The sequence below is a fragment of the Centroberyx gerrardi genome, chromosome 13, assembly GCF_048128805.1.
Source record: "Centroberyx gerrardi isolate f3 chromosome 13, fCenGer3.hap1.cur.20231027, whole genome shotgun sequence".
NCBI lineage: Eukaryota > Metazoa > Chordata > Actinopteri > Beryciformes > Berycidae > Centroberyx > Centroberyx gerrardi.
Window position 1 is genome coordinate 6,132,673 of NC_136009.1, and position 20,629 is coordinate 6,153,301.

Consider the following 20,629-nt stretch of genomic DNA (forward strand, 5'->3'; position numbering starts at 1 on the left):
TGTTTCTGTCTCGCTAGCCGCGCTTCCATCCAGCTGTCAGGCGGATTTTCACGCCAAACTTTTGAAATGTTCACAAAAAAACATCAAATTAGGTGCGTTTCCCATCCGCCGGGTCGAAGCGTATAAATAGGCTTCGTCGACGTCAGAAGGAAACACATCCACACATGAGGAGTATTTCAAGAATTGATTAGAGTCGAGCAATTTTGTTTCGTTTCCACTCATCTCGGCCATATTTAATGCTGTCATCCGAAGACCAAAACAAAGAAATGTGCTTAGTGATATTCAAATGCACCATTCTAATGCAGCTTGCCAATATTCTAATGACCACATAACAATATAATTGATGTGTTGTACAATGAAACTGAAGCGTTCATCATGCCAATCATGCCACGCCTACCTAATGATTTATTCAAGAAATGTGTTTCCATGGCTATTTATCGCCTAATTTTTTTAACGACAAAATCAATGATGTCCTAAGTGAGCGTGAAAACTTTTTTGGCAATATTGCAGAGATGTTATCGAACTTTCCATTCAGCTTTGAGATTCGGTATACTAATTCGATACATCATAATTTGCAAAAAGTGCAAAGGATGCAAACCCTGCTAATGTCTCTCTCTCTCTCTCTCTCTCTCTCTCTCTCTCTCTCTCTCTCTCTCTCTCTCTCTCTCTCTCTCTCTCTCTCTCTCTCTCTCTCTTTTTTTTTCTCTCTCTCTCTCTCTCTCTGTGTGTGCCTGTTTGTTGTTTTATAGTTTGTTTTCCATCTCATCTCAATTGAATTGAATCAATTTTATATGGTAGAAAGGCATCCAATATAGAACCAATTGTAATGTTCAAAACAGGAAAAAATATAAATATATTGTTCTTCATTTAGAAGTTTTTGGCATATTTATTGCATAGTGCATATTTTTGGAAAAGTAAGAGACTAGCTAGGTGTGCCTGTGATGGCCTGTTTGCATGGCCAAGTTGAATCCATTGAGCATGTAATGTCTCTCTCTCTCTCTCTCTCTCTCTCTCTCTCTCTCTCTCTCTCTCTCTCTCTCTCTCTCACAGAAACAGTGGCACATCAGGTTGTTCCATGTCCTAGGTTAGGGGGGGTTACTTCTCAGAGGATGGTTTCAGGGACTTGGACGGGGTTTTCCTCTTGAGTTGTTTATTTTTGGGCAAACATTGCCAGAGGAGGAGGTTGGTGCAGCTCCTGGTAAACCTCCTGTCAGGACTGGCCAAACTGGCCATCTGGTAGACCAGGAAGAACCAGATCCTCTAGGACCGCTGGTCTGCTGGCAGCTCGCCTCAGGGTGCAGCATGCCTACTATAGACTGATGGGAAACTTGGCCCAGTTTGAGATCACATGGGGTGGTACTATATAGAGTGGTGGATGATGTTGCCTTGTGACTAACTTTTTGACTTGTTTTTGTCTTAAATCTTTTTCATCTCCGCCAACGGGGGTTATGTTTTCGGCCCATTCCATCTTTTTGTTTGTCTGTTAGCAGGATATCTCAAAAAGTTATCAATGGATTTGTACAAAACTTTGTGGAAGGATTTGTCATGGGGCAAGGAAGAACTGATTAAAGAGGCCATCTGCTATAGGCTGGTCTTTGGTGTCAGGTGATGTCACCTTCTATAGAGTACAACAAGTGGTGACATCACCTGGCACCAAAGATCAGCCAATAGCAGAAGGCCAGTTCAGTACCCTACTTTTCACCATTAGGTGTCAGGCTTCACCCCAGATTTGGGTTTGGGGTTTAGTTACTCTTTAACTTGTCATACCAATTGGCCAAAGGGGGTGTGGTGGTGGGTGTGGCTGCTCACAAAAAGGCATATAACTTCCAAATGGATTCACATAATCCCATCAAACTGTTGTGTGCCTATCAGCAGACAGAAGAAGAGGCAAATCATCCATTATTGGCCCAATCAAACAACATGGGGCACTGGAGAGCTCATTTCCAGTTTAGACATAACTGTCCTGCTAATTTGGTCCAGTGGTAGAAGGGCAGCTCTAATGCTGATTGGCCATGTGGTGTTTTGAACAGGCAGATCTCATGTCCCAATTCAGGCCCAGTCAAAATGCGTGGAACTTGCATGTCTCGACAATTGCATAGTGTTGTGGCAGAGATATGCACTCTACTGAGGGGAATCTAGTTTTTGGATTTGTTTTGTGGTTTTCTGAATCACGGTGGAGGTAGTGGAAGCTAAATGCTGCTCATCCTGATTCATGCACTGGTTTCTGAATGGATTTATACTATGAAGAGGTCAATAAAGGAGTCTTTTAAATTCAAATAAAATTCTTCCTCTCTCTCTCTCTCTCTCTCCTCTCTCTCTCTCTCTCTCTCTCTCTCTCTCTCTCTCTCTCTCTCTCTCTCTCTCATCCGTCATGTTTGGCGCTTGGACTTGGTTTTCCTGGGGTATTGATGTGTTATTGACGCACTCACACTCAAGTACACACACACACACACACACACACATAAAGAGGTCTAATTTTGAAGCCAAAAACCCTTGCAAAAACATTCAATAAAAATAATAATGATTTCGCATCTCCACTTCAAAGCAGCACTCTGACTCAACGCCGAACAAGGAGGCTGCTTTTTCCCAACCAGTTAATGATGAGAGAGGAGTAGCCACTGTAGGCGCCAAGGCAGTGGTCTACATTTAACACAAGCACATATGCACACACACACAAACAGCCGGGCACGCCCTTGAGGTACACACACACACACACACACACACACACACATACACACACACACACACACACAAAGGCACACACTGACACATGGGCACAGATACACACACAGACTTTTTTCTCAGAAACTCTCTCTCTTTCTCTCTCTCTCTCTCTCTCTCTCTCTCTCTCTCTCTCTCTCTCTCTCTCTCTCTCTCTCTCTCTCTCTCTCTCTCTCTCTCTCATGCACACACGCACACACACGCACACACAGGCATGCAATCAGAGTCAGAGATCAGAGAGAGTGAGAACAGTGGAGTGTTGAAGCACTCAGGGAATAGAAAATACAAAGAGTTTTTTTTTCTTTGCCTAGAGAATGTACAGCATGGAGCTTTAGAATTTCCCCCCTATCGCCACAACATGATGTAACATCTTCCTTTAACTCTGCACAGACAGTGTTTTCTGTTGTCTTATGTTATTTTTTCACTTCTTGCAGGGGGGCAGAGGCTCAAACGCAATGAGGCTGTACTGTATTTTAGGAGTGGTGGTAGTAGCAGTACTAGCAGTTATGCTTTATGTACTTTATGGATCCCACAGAATTATTTATTGCTGAAACACCTTGAGCGATACAACAGAGGGTACAGAATACATTGCCAGAATGCATTGGTAACACGTGGGTAATATTGGGTATATCAATGGATGTTTGTGATTTCACGCCTGGAACTCCCTCATTTGGTTCAAGTGTGTAACACACAGAAAGTTTCAGTAAATACCCATATACCCATTTCCATATAAATAAATGTGAGTTTTGCAAGTCTCTATCACTGACGATTCTGTTTTTTTTTTGGAATAACTAGAAGAAGAACTGGGTAGTTAGCATGAACAGTGATAGCCACCATGGCTGAATAGACAAAGAAAAGAGAAACTTCATCAACAGAAAATCCAAGGAAAAAGACGTCACAGTACTGGACACACTGTTTGACTGACAGGTGATCTCTGGGAGGTGCGGATTACCACTTTAAGTTTACTTGTGACTGAATTTTGGAGGTGTTATTGAAGGGGGTTAGGTTGGGGTCAACGTGGCCAGACACGGTCCATCTACAGCCTGGTCAGATAACAGATGCCACATGAGACCGAGAAGCCATCAAGCAGAACAGACACATAAACTGCTGGACCGTAAAGTAAAGGGTCACCATGGCCAACTACAACACAGAGGAGGCGTGGGGGGTGGCAGGGTGGTGGGTGTAGGTGGTGATGGTGGTGGTGTGTGTGTGTGGAGTGTGTGTGGAGCCCTATAAGTGGATCTTCAGGGATGGGATTGCAGCGGCAGAGTGTGGGCATACATAATGGGTACGTGTGCATGAATATACAGTACTATGAATGTATTTGAAAGAATGCACACGTTCCTCTGTGCGTGTGTGAGTGTGTGTGTGTGCGTGCGTGCAACCTTACCCTTTAGGTGGATCTTATTTTCCGGGCTGTGCACCAACACCGAGCTAACCGAATCCAAGCTGTCGTAGTTGCTGCAGCCGAGAGGGCCCGTCCTTGTTTCGGTTACCTAGGAAACAGAGGAAGGACAGATCTACTTTCTATATATAATATATATATAATATACAGTATATACTTTTTATAATGCCACATTAGCAGCAAATGAGGCAGATGTTTGTTCCCATTTCTGGCAGTCAAGTACGCAGCTTGTGGCAGGCAAAGTGTGCGGAGGCAGGGATACGGCCGAGCCCCTCTGACAGCACAGAAAACTATCGCCGTCTTTCCCTTCGACTCTCACGCACCTGCAGCCGCAGCTGCCCGCAGCGCACCGGCCGCCTCGCTAAATGTTAACAAGAGCAGAGAGAGAGAGAGAGAGAGAGAGATGGGGGGGGGGGGGGGGGGTGAATGAGTGTGGGTGAATGAGTGTAGGTGTTTGTGAGTAAAGGGCTTTAGCTTTGAAGTAACAGGATCGCAATTACAAAAAGGGCGAGTCACATTAAGTTGAATGCTAATTAGCAGTATGCGTGCTTTGCAAGACGCCGGATAATCACTGCTTTTATATGGGAGTTTTCAAAGCAACATGAGGCAACGAACAGAGTTGCAAAGAGGTGAACTGTAGGTGCATCAGTCACAATTATACATTATTGGTAACACTTTAGATTAGGGAACACATATTAAATATTACCTATGGGTATTCCCTCAATAGTTTAATAATTTCCCTCAATAATATGTGATACTAGCATCTTGTAAGCCCCAAACTGAGCAAAGCAGACTAAGAGCCCAATTCATCTGCAACAACTTCCTTACTGACTGCTATAAGCACTAATAAAGAGGGAAAACTCATAGCTAATGGGCTATACTTGTAGAATACAATAGAGAAGAATAAGGTGCTAATAAGTGCTTTGTAATGATCAATAATGAACCAGTACACTACTAATGTGCATGTTAATAAGCAATTTATTAATAATTAATATGTGTTCCCTAATCTAAAGTGTTACCAAATTATTTAATGTGGGTGTCATTTGGTCTGATGTTCTGCATGGACGTTTCACAGGCAAGGAATACAAGGCCATTTTACCAGACAAGGAGCACCCTAGGGTGCAAACACCGTTCCCTCGTGATGTTCCTGTATCCCAAGACAACAGATCAAAGAGTGGGTTCATGAACACCGGGATGATGTCGAACTCAATCAGCATCACTGAACCTTTGGGAAGTAGATTTCCACCTGCTTCATCCCTTAAAGAACTGCAGGCTTTCCTTCATGAAGAAAGAATACCCACTAGACACAATTCAGGTCTTGTATGACAGCAGTCCAAGGAGGATGGAAGCTGTTCTCAAGGCAAAGGGTGACCTTACTCCTACAGCTATTTGATATCCATAAATTATTAGGTGTTTATTACTTCTCCTTGCTCGCTCTCTCTCTCTCTCTCTCTCTCTCTCTCTCTCTCTCTCTCTCTCTCTCTCTCTCTCTCTCTCTCTCTCTCTCTATAGAGAAAGTGAATTAGAGGAAGAGAGAGCAGCGGAGTACCGACGCTTCCAGTTACGTTTGTGTCTCATCGGGGACTGAAAGAAATCATTCCTCTGCGAAGAATGAATAAAAAACCAAGTTATTCTCTTTTCTAAAGCGATGTCCCTGAAACGTTCTGCCATCGAGGTCAATGAAATATTAATTTTGTATCTAGTGCAAACATCTGAGCTGGATATTAGCACGGCAGAAAATGCACACCATAGTAAATAGGATACATAAACAATATCCAACTTGACGCGTTGTGTGAGATGCTCTGCTGTGGGGCTTGTGGAGGAAAAAGTGACAGGGGGATTTGAGGAGGAGAGAAATGAAGTAGGGGAGAGAGAGAAGAGTCAAGTATATAGTCTCTCCCAAAAGCGTGGGAGAGACGGAAATATTCCAAGAGACAGAGACAGAATGCGAGGGATAAAGTCAGAAGACGGGGGAAGAAGAAGAAACAGAGACAGGAGGACATTAGGAACGAATGAGCAGAGGACAGAGAGAAATAAGAAAGAGCTAATTTCCCATGCCATGAGTGCTTGGGATAGTACAATTAGCGATGAGAAGATGGATGTGCCTTCGGGCGAAGCCATTCCGCAGCCAAATTACGCTATTTGGCAAATGATGCAGCCTGTGTGAATTTGTAGTCCTATATGAAAAAAAAAAATGAAAAAAAAAGGCCTTGTTCCTCACATCTACAACGCTCTGCCTCGCATTAAGATTGCATCTGTTATCAAAGGAAATGGAAGTAACCCTTCAAGGCATTACAAAAAGATACATCTTTTAAACATCTCGGATCTGGAATACCTTGGAAAAAAGTTTGACATCTCTGAAAGATTAGTGGAGATGGCGGCTTGGAGAAGAATAGAAGAGGCTGAAAGAGGCAGCTTTGGGTTGGTGTTTCAGCCGCACCTTGTGATCAGATATAATTCTTTCTTTAATAGAAAAAAAAAAAGAATACTAATAACACCACTCTTGCATCTTATCCCGTTTTATAGTCTGAAGTCTTCTCACTTCCCACAAATCAATATTCCATTCCGTCTGTGTTTATGCTGTATTGCCGACGCCACGCTGTGATCACAAATAGCGAATGTGCAACATTTATGATGTGAGCTTCGAAAATATCTCATTTCAATGCGGCGAGACATCATTTCTTTATATAAATTGTGTTTTAAAAGTCCTCAACGATGTTACTTTGCAAACTTAACATCAGAGCGTATTTCGCCGGCTAAATTGGACTTTGTTGTGTGTTGGACACGACTATGATCAGGCATTAAATTTTCTGTCAGGAAGGAACAGTTGATCCAGAGAATATATCACACTGAATATAGTTGTGTCCTTAAAACAAGCCTTTTTTAGTACTGTTATTGACACTATTACTGTTACTAACATTTTATGAGCCCAGCGTGTAGCATCAATATTGTATTTTGAATCGTTAACAAGTACAGACTCTATACTGTAGCACAGTGCATTCGTGGCTTATAGACCTAATTTATTGTCAATTTATGTGAATGTGAGTTTAGTTCTCTGGCTCCCTGGTTGATGAATCATCTCTTCTATGGAGAATACAGTAACGTTAGGATAGTTGGCTCGCTAGTTAGCAACTGAACCGCAAACATAGCTTATAGCATGTTACATACGTACATAGAAGCCCTGCTTGTGAAGAATTCCCTGGTCTGCCTCTCCTACCTAAGGAGGAAGGAGACTTCTTTTCATGTCATCAAATCTTGTAAACAAGTACATGTAGCATCGGTGTTGATGTAAGTTTGCTCCAATTCTTGTTCCAAACCGTGCCAAATATTGATGAACAGGAGCACATTTCCCACACCAAAATCCCTGTATCTCACTCTCATCTAAGGGCTGGTTCATGCTTCATGTTGAAACGGATGCAATTGAGTGCACAGTCAAAATTACGTAACTGACCTTATTCACATGGCGGCCATTTTGAATACTCAGGGTAGGAAACTGTACCTGGAAGAGTGAGTCCAGCTCTGTGCTACTGTTGTGAACCAAGATTCATATAAACATTTATCATTTCACAGATTCCCCACTGAAAAAATATTTTTGAAACGAATGAAGCAAGTATCCAGAGGGATATGTTTACATTTTAATATATGTAGTCCGTTATTGTTAGCTACCAGAGTCTCCTAGGTAGCTAGTAGCTTACTAACTAGCTAGTAAGCTACTTAACTTAATTAACTTTTTCGTGTCAAGATTGCTAGCTAACTTGATTATTGTTAGGTTCTGTATTTTGTCCTCACTTTTGTGTTGAAGTTTTATGTTAAGTTTTACTTTTATGTCAGTCTTCCAGGTGTTTCCTAGCCCAAGTGGTCAAAATGGCCGCTGTGTGAATAAGGTCAATTGTGGCCAAAACAACTGGACACATTGGAGTCGTGCACCACCCGAAATATGAAGCAGTCCAGGATTGACTGAACAAAGAGAAACCAGGACTACTGGCCAATTCCTACTGGAGTTTTCAGCTAAAGTACTGGACAGAACGTCTGCGGCTCCCATGCATCAACTTAATGCTGCCAAAAGCATAGCTGACAATTGGATAATTGCCCTATCTCTTAAGTGAGATTATATCAATAATGCAGGCACTATATTTGTTAACCATCATTTAAGCCCTGCCTGCTAATGTTAATTATGATTGACGTGCTCTGTCCTTTGTATTAATTATGTTTATTTAATAATTAATTATCACGTTAATTACCCTGGTGGCCTGCATATTACATTTTTGTTCCTTTTTTCTCAAGTAATACTTGACATGCTGCAGACCTGGTAGATCTCAACCATGTTCTACTGGATACCCACCTGACTGGGTGACCCCATGTGAAGAACTGAAATAGCAATACACCTGTGAAGTGCCACCTCTGTCTCTGCCTTTGTTTAATATTCCCAAGAGTCCTGCAGTGAGTGGGCATTCAATCCAGACTAGCTCTGAACATTGTAAAATTTTGTTCCCTGATAATTCAACAATGTGCTTTATGAGAAAATGCTAGAGTCTGTGTTGTGTTGTCTTATCATAAAAAAAGATTTAAATATATACTGTGTATATCGCTACATAGATCACAATATCTATATATCGTTGATACAAAAATGTGACAATACGTATCGTGGCGCAGAAAAATGAATCGTGATATTAGCTTCATGTTATTCTGCTGTAGTAATCACAAGTCACAAGCTCTCTATCTAAATTATATTATTTACACTTTGTAATGACATTTTTAAATTGTTTACATTCTAGCGAGCCAATGCCATTGCAGGAAAAATCCCATCCCCACTATATCGCAGCAGTCCATGCAAACTAATAGACGAAGAACATAAAAGTAAATTCTCCTGTCATGTGACCTTGTGCATTTGCATACAAATAGGATTATGAGACATAGCAGCTACGGTGTGAAGACTTATAGTGAAAGTTAGTTCTCATACAACTTTTACTTTAATTAGTGTATACGCCGCTCAATAAAGAACAGAGTTGATTTGTACAAAATGACTACCACACCATGCTGAATTTTCATAGCGCCAAAATATAGAGGAGCGAAGCGTCTCACTCCCAGTTCCCCTAGCTGACTCCGGCTCCTGACGACGACAGCGCTGTGGTAAAAATACACCGGCTTCTTCAGCATCAAACCCAGCCGGTTCCTCTCTACTTCCCAAAAGCAGACTTCACAGAGACGTCAGAGAAGTTTGGTTTTTTTGTTGTTGTTTTTTTTTCCCCTGACACATCTATAGTCTGAAAGGGATCCGTTACTTTTCAATGTCGGGGCGGGGGGGGGGCTTCCACATTCGTGCCAGAGATAAAGATAATGTATTGCGCTCCCGCCTCCCACTCCTCCTGTAACGCGGAGCCCAGAGGCGTACGCGGACACAGGTCAAGTGCTTCCCACTCACTGTCGCTTCCTCTTGGGTGATGAGCTGAGTCGGCGTGGCGGCGCGCGGCAGGTGGCTCGCATACAAGAGATGCTCATTTAGCACAAACGTGTGTCGAGAGATGCCCTTCGAGAAGTGGGAGTCCGTGTGTGTGTGTGTGTGTGTGTGTGTGTGTGTGTGTGTGTGTGTGCGTGGGAGTGTAGGGGGGGTCCACAAAGCCCAAGGGTGTTTGCAAATGCTAAGAAAAATGGGGATGTTTACCTGCCTGTCTGTCTTAAAGAGGAAAAGCAGAAAAAGATGATGTTATTTCTGTCATTGTGGGCAGTTTAGATTGGTTTTAAAAGACACTGCAACAGGAGAATAAGTCTAAATTACTGAATGAACAAGATTGACAAAAAAAAGAAAAGATTTGTGACAGAAAACACATTTGATGTCGCGGAAAATATCGCGATATTCACGAAATATCGCGATACTCACAAAATATTGCGATATTCGATGATATCGAATATTGGCCCAAGCCTAGCGGGAGGGTCATGATGCTTGGAACTGTGCCATTGACAAGGAATGATTTTCCAGAAATAGGATACCTATTTCTGATTCATAACTGTATATACAATACTACAGTGGAAATTAAGTTCATTTGAATGTAAAAGCTCAAGTAACATTTTAGGAGCTCACAAAAATCTGTTTCCAAGTCATGCTTCTGTGATTTCTAGCTTTTAGAGGGAGTTTGTTCACGTTAACGAAAATTGATTGAGCTGTCTAAGATCACAGAGCTTTCATGTTTTCCTTTTTTTTTGGTTTAATACTGGGTTTACATCAGCTACAGTATGAGTTTCGTGGACGGCTGCCAAACTGAAAATAAGACTGTTTTTCCTCATTTCAGAAAAGTTGACTTTGTAGAGAGAAAATCCTTTCACCTGATAGCAGCAACGTATGAATTGTAATTTCGGTTGATTTTTCACGTTCACACTGAGCCTTTTGAGCATTTGGCCGAGCAGATGATAACTGGGTTTCTTAGTTGGCGTACCGCACCTCTGGGACCGCATCGGTTTCCCGCCTTATGTTAAGTTGTCGCATCTGGCTCTACCCATTTTCCCGTTTCTCTTTCCCAAAGCTTTACCCATCACAAAGCTGCTAAAAATGCATGAGGTGGGTGGACGGGTGGACTTTCTACTCCTGAAGAGAGTGTGGAAGACTCATTCCTGTGTCCTTGGTGCTGAATGAGAATTTCCCTTCTCTTTTTATGTCGCCTTTTCCTGCACTGCATGACAGGAACCCAACTGAAAATTGGTGATTTTGCTGAGTGAGGCCCAAAAGTTTTTTTTTCTTAATACCACATTTTTTCCCCCTGCTAAACTAAACTAAACTAAACTAAACTAAACTAAACTAAACTAAACTAAACTAAACTCATTTGGAACTTCAGCAGCAGTTCAGTTATAACTGGAGCCTTTTAATCTCCAAATTCAAAATTAAGATGAATTGGCATATCGCACTGAAAAACAAGAGAGACAAACATGAGATTGTTTGCCAGTACATTCCTTGGCCCTTTCAATCAACCTGAAGCATTTACATTTGTAATTTAACTACATGTATTATAACACAGGACAGCCACTTTGCTTTCAATTCACATCAATTCAAAGTGTAAGCAGAAATAACATTTAGTTTGCTAGGGATATTCTCACTCATTAACTACTTTCTCACTCATTAAATCTTATTGTACCAAATGTTGGAATATTTTAATTCTGAAGAAAATCCATAATGTTACACATAATTTTGCCTTGTTTTGTCTGATTAAATTTTCAATGTCCAATTTAGTTAATGTCAGATTGGAATAGGAAAACTTACTCTCACTATTGGGTCAAAGGATATACTACAAGATAAGCATGAGAAGCGCTGCACTGCACAGTTTGCATGCATACACTATTTCACAAAAGGGAACAGAATGGACCAATAGGAGACTAACTGATGTGTAAAACGATGCCTCTGCAGATCTTAACGCAGACCAATTACTTGTTCATCTGTTACTGTTTGCTTTCCACGGGATTAATGCATCCAGATTGAAAACAACGGAGCGAATAACTTATTGTTCCAGTACAAATGTCACCCATCTTCCACTCCAAGTAATCAAATTTAACAGAATTTCAATTCATAATTAACTCGGGCTTCGACCAGTGCACCGCCATACTTCAGTAAGCAAGCCAACTCTTCTTTGTGTTATGTTTTTTTTGCTCAAATGTTAAAGTGGAAGGCCGTTTTGATGGAAAGCTTGCCAATAAATATGAAAATTGTATGATGTAAGTTTGCAGACATTCCCTTTTGTTCTTTTCTGGACAAATCTGTCTGGGTGAGCGACAGTCTTCACACAGAATCCACATACTGCAGCTCATATGTAAAGAAAATGGATGTCCAACAAACTTTCTTTGTTGCCATTAAAACTCAGTTGAATGGTCTCATAACCAAACTTTTCTTTCTAGGTAAAAAAGCAATTTGGGCGACCTGGAGACCTTTGTGTTCACTGTCTCTCTCTCTCTCTCTCTCTCTTGCACAACCATTCAAGGTTTTGTGGGAGATTTATTTTTCAAGCAATCAGCGCTCCAGTGTGCCTCTTTTTAAAAAGTGTAACTTGGCAATAAAACCGGTGGAGAGACGCTTTCACCTCTGCTCACTGCTAGCGCGCCGCACAGCGCATTTTCAATAACAACACTTGGAAATGAGCCGGCCTATTCAAGGTGCAGACAAAGTTGACACTTACTAATTACTTGTTTCAATCAGATTTTGCTATTTAAGTTGAAGCGTGAAAAGCAAAAAAAAACACGCGGTCCGCCCGCCCACACACCTGCTGTCACCGCCTGAAAGCCCACAGATCTCTTCCGATGCGGATGATGTATCGCTTGCTGTTGCTTTGCCACAAAAAAAAAAAAAAACAGGGAATTATACAAGGTGAAGCCAGGCAGCCCAGATAATAGGATGTATTTTTCTTCTTGTTCTTTTTGAGTGCGTTTTCATAGCGTAATTGTTCGAAATTAGTGATCAAGGTGAGCTGGGAAAGGCCTGGCGGTGGATTTTTGGGGGAAAAATTACTATTCGCCTCGTCAAGTGGAGTGTGCAGGTAAAAAAAAAAAAAAAAAAAAAGGCTGATTTTGGTGCTATAAAAAGGTGCATCACACATTCCCACACAGTCTTCTCATGCTACACCCACTTTGTGCCTAGATCAGACACACACGAGGCTTTCCTGCTCTCCAAAACTAACACTAATTTCCACATATTTGAACCTGTGTGTGGTACAAAGTGACTCAAAGCACATGCACACACACACATGCGTGAAAGCACACACAGGCTCGTAACCCAGCACAGTACAGTTTCCCAGTGGGACTGGGAAAGCAAAGAGAATTGACATTTGCTGTGTCTTAGCGCCTCGGCGGGCCGCGGCGCATAGGTTGCACTCGCAAAAGTCATGAGTTTTAATCCAGCTTGCCATTTTTATCAAATGTCATGTCCTCTTTCCCTCGCTCTCTCTCCCTCCCTCCCTCCCGTCTCTCCCCCCGGCCTCCGAGTAATAAAGCACCTTGAAAATAATCTTTTAAAAAAGATTGTTTGCGCGCATACCTAGAGAGCAGAGCTATTTGTTACAGATGCCACGTGCGGTAATATATCCCAATGGGACGGTTTTATGGGGCCGTTAATGTTGGCGTGTCTGCCTTGATGGGTGGCTGTTTGTACACTTGGTGTGTGTACTGCGGAATTGTAAACATAAGTCTACCTCCGGAGCAAAGAATACAAATGGAAATAGACGTTTTTTTTCCAGCGCCGCTTGAACGTCAAGAATATGGAGTGTGTGACTAGTGGCTCGCAGTGTAGATGTAGGGTGCTGTCGTGTGTGTGTACCTTGATGGCGGAGGTGGCGATCTGCAGGTGGTGCAGTCTCCTCAGGGTGCTCTCTCGGTCAGTGAAGTAGGATGCGGCAAGCTGGTGGAGCAGCTCCAGGGAGACCACCGAGCTGTTGCTGTTGCCCTCCGACTTCTTGCTCAGCTTCTGCTTGTCCAGGAAAATGGTCAGGGACTCCTCACCTGTGGACAGAGCAGTGGATCAATCAATCGATCAATCAATCAATCAAACAGCAGACCTACCTACCTACCTGTCAGTCTGCCTGTCTATCAATCCAGCAGGGATGGGACGTATTGTCATGTTTTTGGATTTGCAATATATTGAATTTTGATATATCCTGCCAGCCCTACTATCCAGCAAATTATTATTATTAATCCAGTGAATTATTAATTATTAATTGAATCAACCTGAGTCAATTTTTGTCAGTCTGTCACTTAGCCAGTAATTCAATAACATAGTATACTGAAGACTGAATTTTCTATCTATCTATCTATCTATCTATCTATCTATCTACCTACCTATCCATCTATCCATCCATCCATCCATCCATCCATCCTTCCATCTATCTATCTATCTATCTATCATCCATCCATCCATCTATCTATCTAGTCTGTCAGTGAATTATTAATTCAATCAACCAGCAACAATCAGTCAGTCAGTAAGTCACATAGCCAGTAATTAAATTAATCGATTAGTACAATTCCCTGTCAATGAATCCTGAAAGCTGTCAGAATTTTCACACACACACACACACACACTCACAGTAACTTGACTTTCTGATTTATTGCAATGAGCGCTGCATGGAGACCGCCGCTAATCTCCCTCTGAGTCTCATTTAATGTTTAAGTATTGAATCTTGTGTGTAACGCAGTTACAGACGGAGAGAACGGGACACCTGGGTCACTTCAATCATAACGGCGTTCCGCCGAGCCGGAGCAACAGGCTGCCATTCTCCTCGGCTAGAATTGGAAACGACGTTCCGGTTTTATTTTGCATAACACTTGTAGTTTTTTTGGCAGGCCTACAGTGCATCTCGCTGCGGTTTTTGTGGTTTGTCTGTGCTTGTTATCTGTGATGCGGATAATGTATCAGTAGCTTTCCGTTGACTTAGACTTAGTTGGTTTTTTTTGTGTCCTCTGATGCCGTTTTATAACATGTTTGTGGCTCCCTGCAATTATTGATGAGGAGAATTGGAAGATTTTTTTTTTTTTTGAGTAGCTGACACGGCTCACAGCATCACGTTAGGTTGAGCGTGGAGTGGAAATTAAAATGTACCAAAGGAAGAGGCTGATTTAAGTGCTATATTGAGGTAAATTACAACCCCCACAGTGTCTGGCTGGGCTAGTGTTTTGCCTAAACCAGACAGAAATTAGACTTTTCCAGGGCTTTTAACAAAGCAGGCCATCATTTCCGAATATTTTAATCACAGTGTGATGCAAGTGACTTAAATAAACCCCCCCCCTCTCTCTCCCTGCCACACACACACACACATACACATACAGAAACCCTAGGCTGTAGAATAATAGTACACCGCTGACAGCCAGAGAGAGACAGAAAGTGACTAAAAGAGGAACATTAGCTGGGTTTCCATCGCAAATTATGATATAACAAATTAGAAAAGCTGACTGGAAACGGCAAAATTAGATTAAAAAATGTCCCTAAAGTTTTTATGCCTACTCGAAGTGGAAAATGTTTGTGTAAAAAATGCAATAAACAGGGATGGAAATGCATTTATCGAACAAATAATGATGTATGTCGGCCTGACGAAAGATTCAAAAGTTAGTTGGTACATTAGAATATTATCAAGTGCATTCCTTTGTTTTCATTCTTGGACAAAAGTATGGAACATTAGCTGAGACTAGAGAACAACTTGTCCAAAAATAATCAATTCTTGAAAGTTTCTTTACTCTAAATTCCTAAACTCCTAATTCCAGAAGTGGGGACTCGAGTCACATGACTTGGACTCTAATCAGACTTGAGTCACAGTTTTAATTGCTTGAGACTTGACCTGATGCATGAAGAGAAGACTTGAGACTTGACTTGGGTTCTGGTGACTTGGGACTTGACTCTGACTTGTACTTTGATGACTTGAAAAGGTTTCTAAAGTCTTGACTTGAGATCTTGTGTTTGTGTAAATGACTTAGATTGAAAGTGATGAGATTTGTTCCAGCAGACGACTGAATTTAAATTCTGTTTTCTGAATTTGTATGGAATGATTGAATTTATTGAAGTTGAAACTGATTATAGAAATCAAACTCATGATGCTCTTACCAAGTTTTTATCCTATTAAAACCATATTGCATTGAAAAGTCCTAGATATTTAGTTTTCTTTAAGATATTAAATTGATACTGGACTCTTGATTTGTTCTGACTTGACTTGCTGTTCTACATTTAGACTTGAGACTTGACATTACAGTAATGACATGGACTTGACTTGGACTTGACTTGGTAATCTACATTTAGACTTGAGACTTGACTTGAGACTTGTGCCTCAAGACTCAAGACAGATTTGGGACTCGAGCGAAGCTGACTTGGTCACACCTCTGCCTAATTCACATTTTATTTTTTGCCACATTTCAAACGTTCGCATACAATTTGCCTCACAGTTCGATGGCAACAGAGCGAGAGACAGACAAAAAGAGAGAAATAGAGGAGCACAGTGACACACAGGAGAACAAGAGAGAGAGAGAGGGGAAGATGTAGAGAGCTGGAATGTGTGCATCGCTCTCAGCCACGGCCTCATCAGTATGCAGAGTATTGGCTCAGCCCGTTTAGTCGAGGCTGTTAATTACGTATGGAGTCTAACTATCACTCTGCCGCTGCATTCATCTCTGCTCTGCCTCCCACGCTGCCGCTCCAGTTCATACATCCAGTGTTAAGTGGCATCCAAAATTACGTGTCTGTGGCTCCAAACCCGACGCAGGACCAAAACATCACAGTGACTTGTCAAGATACCTAATCTGTGAGAGGGAAACAGTCCGGATTTTTCTGTCTGGAACAGTCTTCATCATCAATCAATAGTATTTTGCCATAATGCTTTTGTTCCTTATAGCCCATTACGTTACTAATAATGAATGTACAACATAGCTTTTGCACAATCCACATCTCAATTGTCTCAAAGCTTCAACATCCTTCTCTAACTCTTCTTCTTCTCTTCATCTGCATCTCCTTCTTTGTGATTGGTATAGATTTAATAAGCAAAATCAATAAGGGATAATGGCTTTTACCTGCATTCACCACATCAGTGTACCAGTCAAAAGTTTGGACACATGCATTTTTCTCAGTTTTTACTATTTTCCACATTTTAGAATAATAGTAAAGACATCAAAACTATGAAATAACACAAATGGAATTATGCAGCAACCAAAAAAAGTGTAAGTAAAAATTATCTTATATTTTAGATTTTTTAAAGTAGCTGCCCTTTGCCTTGATGGAAAGGCAAAGGCTTTGGAAAGAAATTCATACATAGGATCAACTTCACTATTAATATTTGTCTAAGAAACACATTTCAAGCATTTAAGCATAAAGCCTTTAGATCAAAATGGCTTTAAGAGAATGAGAAACATAGAATGTTCAATCAGGTGGGTCCAAACTTTGACCGATTTATGTGTCATGGCCTTGTAAATTTCCTCTCGATAAAATTAATGTTAAAAGGTTTCTTTACTCACTATCAGTCTTCCAAAGGTCTCCATATTAAAAAAAGAGACCAAATGACTTGTACTATATGTGGGCTGCGATATGGAGAGCGGAAGCAGCAGTGTATCAATATCTTGAGGTCAGCGCTCTGAATGCAACACCGGTCTTTGGTCTTGTTTTGCGAGGCGAACACGATCGATACCGCTGGCGATTCTGTTTTCGCGAGTTGCTCCTCTCCTCTGAGATTGAGGGTAAAAAAGAAATCCAATAAAGAGAGACTATGCTAAGAAACGGGTCAATTTAATCCCTCTCCTAACGTTCTTGCAGCTGTGTGTAATGCTCATCAGAGGGAAGGATTATGGTGTAAAAAAACACTAAATAAAACACGGCTGGAAGGTGCAGGTGTAAGGTGTGGTATCATTGTCAAAATGTCATAATCTCATAATCCTCTAATACAGTTAATAATACAGTTAATTGATGCCTCTGCGTTTTTTTTTTCAATGGAACACAATGTATTTTGAATGCTTTTCCAGGCTCCTAGGTTCATGAAATCAATTCATCACCGTTTATTTCTTACTGACTTGAAATTTGCATTGTTCTCAACCTTTTTGGCCTGTGACCCCTTAAAATGAAGTGACTGTCAAAGACAGTCCAACCAGAGAATTATTTTTTTTTTCGGGTTGTCTTGTTTGATATCAGAGGAGGCCTAGAGCAGTGGTTCTCAACGTAGGGTCTGCGGACCACCAGGGGTCCTTGAGGTGGTTCCAGGGGGTCTCGAGCAAATTGATGAATTGTTAAACGTCTCCATTATTTCATTTACAAGAAGTTAACACAATTAGAGAATGTAGAAGAATGACTGTTTTGATCATAGTTTCACGGTTATCTCTCTACCTACAATACAGACAGTGATGGAATTCTGGACAAAATCATATCTAACAATAAAAATATTCTCAGATTTGGGTCCGAGAGACAAAATCTCATCAAATGGCCCTAATGTGTACTAAATTAGGAGTCCTTGATATGAAAAAGGTTGAGAATCACTGGCCTAGGGGCTGAAAACTATTCAGTATTTTACAAGAAAAAAGCAGAAATTAGAGGAAAAAACAGGAAAAAATAGATGATCTGATCTGAATTTGTATGATCGAAATATGTTTTCTTCTCATCCCATAAATAATCTTTTGACCCCCCCCAGAATTATCTTGTGACCCCCAGGTTGAGAACCACTGACACAGAGGACCATGTAAACTTTCAATTCAATAAGAAAGAAGAAAGAAGAAGAAAACTGCAAACACAAAGCTGGAATTACACGGTTTTGATCTGACATTTGCAAAAACCAGGAAGTAGACTCCACACTTCTACTGTACTGGGTTGATATTAAGTGCTGGTACTGTACTTTCAGAGAGTACCACTCCAACAACAGGCTACAACTCAGTGGATTTTACTGCTGAGACCTAAAATGGGCAGCTTCCCCTATTTCTGGTGTGTCCCGACATTCCCTAACCCCAGAATAAAGGAGAGCTCTGTCAGACGCGGTCCTTCCTTACCTCCCAGGGTAGCGGAAACTAGGAAGTGGGTCCCGTACTTCTTGATGAGGTTCTCGTTGATCTGCTGCAGGGTAGGCCGTCGCCCCAGTAACCGCAGGTTGCGTAGGAACTCTGGCGCTAAGGGCAACGGGGCTTTGAGGAAATCTCTCTTCTCCGTCGCGAGGCTGTTCACTTTCCAATGGCTGAACTCCCTGAAATGAGGAATGCATAAAGAGGTGAATACACACGCAGCTCCCAGTAAGGAAGGATAGGCGAGAGAGAGAAGGAGAGAGAGAGAGAGAGGAGAGAGAGAGAGAGAGAGAGAGAGAGAGAGAGAGAGAGAGAGTAAAAACAGCAAGACTGAGAAAGAGAAAGCTTAAAGGAGTGTTTCTCAAAATTAAGACTACATTTCCCATATATCTTAGCAGGGTGGAAAATCATTTGAAACATCATTTAGATATGAGACAGTAAAATGTATTAAACTATTGAACCCCAGGATATTATTATTCCTTTATGTTTATTATTATTCCTTTATTAAAATTAGAAATGATTAGAAAGACTACTACTACTAATAAAACATATTCATGCATACTTGTGTGGAATCTGATCAAAATGTTGCATTAGACTCAATTCAGGTTAAGGGCTTCCCATAGACACCCAGTGTAATATTGATCAATCATACAGTATAATAAATATGCAATCAACCAAAATGCATCACATCCATTATATCAGAGGTGGACAACACTGACTGATTCTTACTGAAAGGAAAACCAATATAGGGGCCTAACCCCAATAATAACCCTATAGAACACCTAGACACAGATATCAATACACACAGGGAGAAAGGCTAAGATGTAAAAAGATTGAGAGGAGAAAGAAAATCTCTCTCTCTCTGCGGCCAGACTGCTCCCTGCTCACAGTGTGTGTGATGTGTCGGAGCTGAGAAACATTAAAATTAGTAGATTGGACTCGGCTTCCTCGGTTGTCGAGGGAAATGCCAGGCGGCGGCAACAGAGAGACCTCATTTCGGTTCAAGTGGTCAACAGTACACAGAGAGAGAGAGAGGGAGAGAGAGAGAGAGATTATTTTGCAGTTTGGAAATTCTTCCGTTTCAAGCGGCTGATCATCATTTCATCGGCTCATTCCTGCCGTATTGGAACCCCGAGATTATGCAAATATCAGCAGAAAAAGTACATCTGCATAAATTCGCCAGCGAAAAACAAGGGGCGTCGAATATTAACGCATTATGTATGCGTTCTCCCAGAACAAAACACTAGCAATGACACTGTTTTCCCATGGGTACACACACACACACACACACACACACACACAGAAACATACCCAGAGGGAGGTCCATATACTGTTTCACAGTCTCAGCTTCCCACCGGCAGCTCTTGCAGAGCCTTTTTGCGGTCAACAGTTTGCTATTACCGACAACACTATACTGTAATTATGCTGTTGACAGCATTGCGATTACATTAGGCTACATACAATGGACTAATTCCCTGAATAATATACGCAGTGAATACGCACAGGGTCATTCAAATGTTACCGCTGTAAAGACAGCATTGGGCTGTAATTAGGTTTTTATGCACTGCATTGCTTATTAGTCTTAAAGGGATAGTTCACATTTGTAACCATTTAACATGTACCTTGACACAGCAGGAGTGGCCCCTGGAGTATATGTTCAAACTAGTGCTTCATTAGGATGATCAGTCTCACACGATGCACCAATTAATGTCTCTGGGCTGACCACAGTCATAGTCACATTGTATTAACTCTGGCTCCATTGTTCATTCAAGAAAATAGTAGAAATTCTAGGCTGATTCACGATTTGTAGCATTAACTTTGGTTATACTGTTTCTTTTTTTTCCCCGCAAAAGTAGGATACATTTGAGGGAAGGTAAAACCTTGAATGAAGTTGAGAACACTGTGAAACTGAGTAAACAATGCCAAAAAAAAAAATGCTGCGTTGGGGTGCTGCAAGCAAAATCTCTCAAAGGAATAAACAGGTTAAAAAGTCAAAAGGAGCCGGAACAACCTTCACTTCCTCAG

The 20,629-nt window shown here is 41.3% G+C and overlaps 1 protein-coding gene across 1 annotated transcript in view; it reads right to left on the reverse strand.

Moving 5' to 3' along the window:
• Positions 1–20,629, reverse strand: part of brinp2 (bone morphogenetic protein/retinoic acid inducible neural-specific 2) — a 99,444-nt gene that overhangs the window by 54,970 nt on the left and 23,845 nt on the right. The window contains exons 2-4 of the mRNA XM_071907024.2: positions 18,596–18,786; positions 13,416–13,597; positions 4,112–4,217 (exon numbers count right to left, since the gene is read on the reverse strand). Of these exons, the coding sequence (XP_071763125.1) occupies positions 4,112–4,217; positions 13,416–13,597; positions 18,596–18,786 (479 nt within the window). The remainder of the gene's footprint in view (positions 1–4,111; positions 4,218–13,415; positions 13,598–18,595; positions 18,787–20,629) is intronic.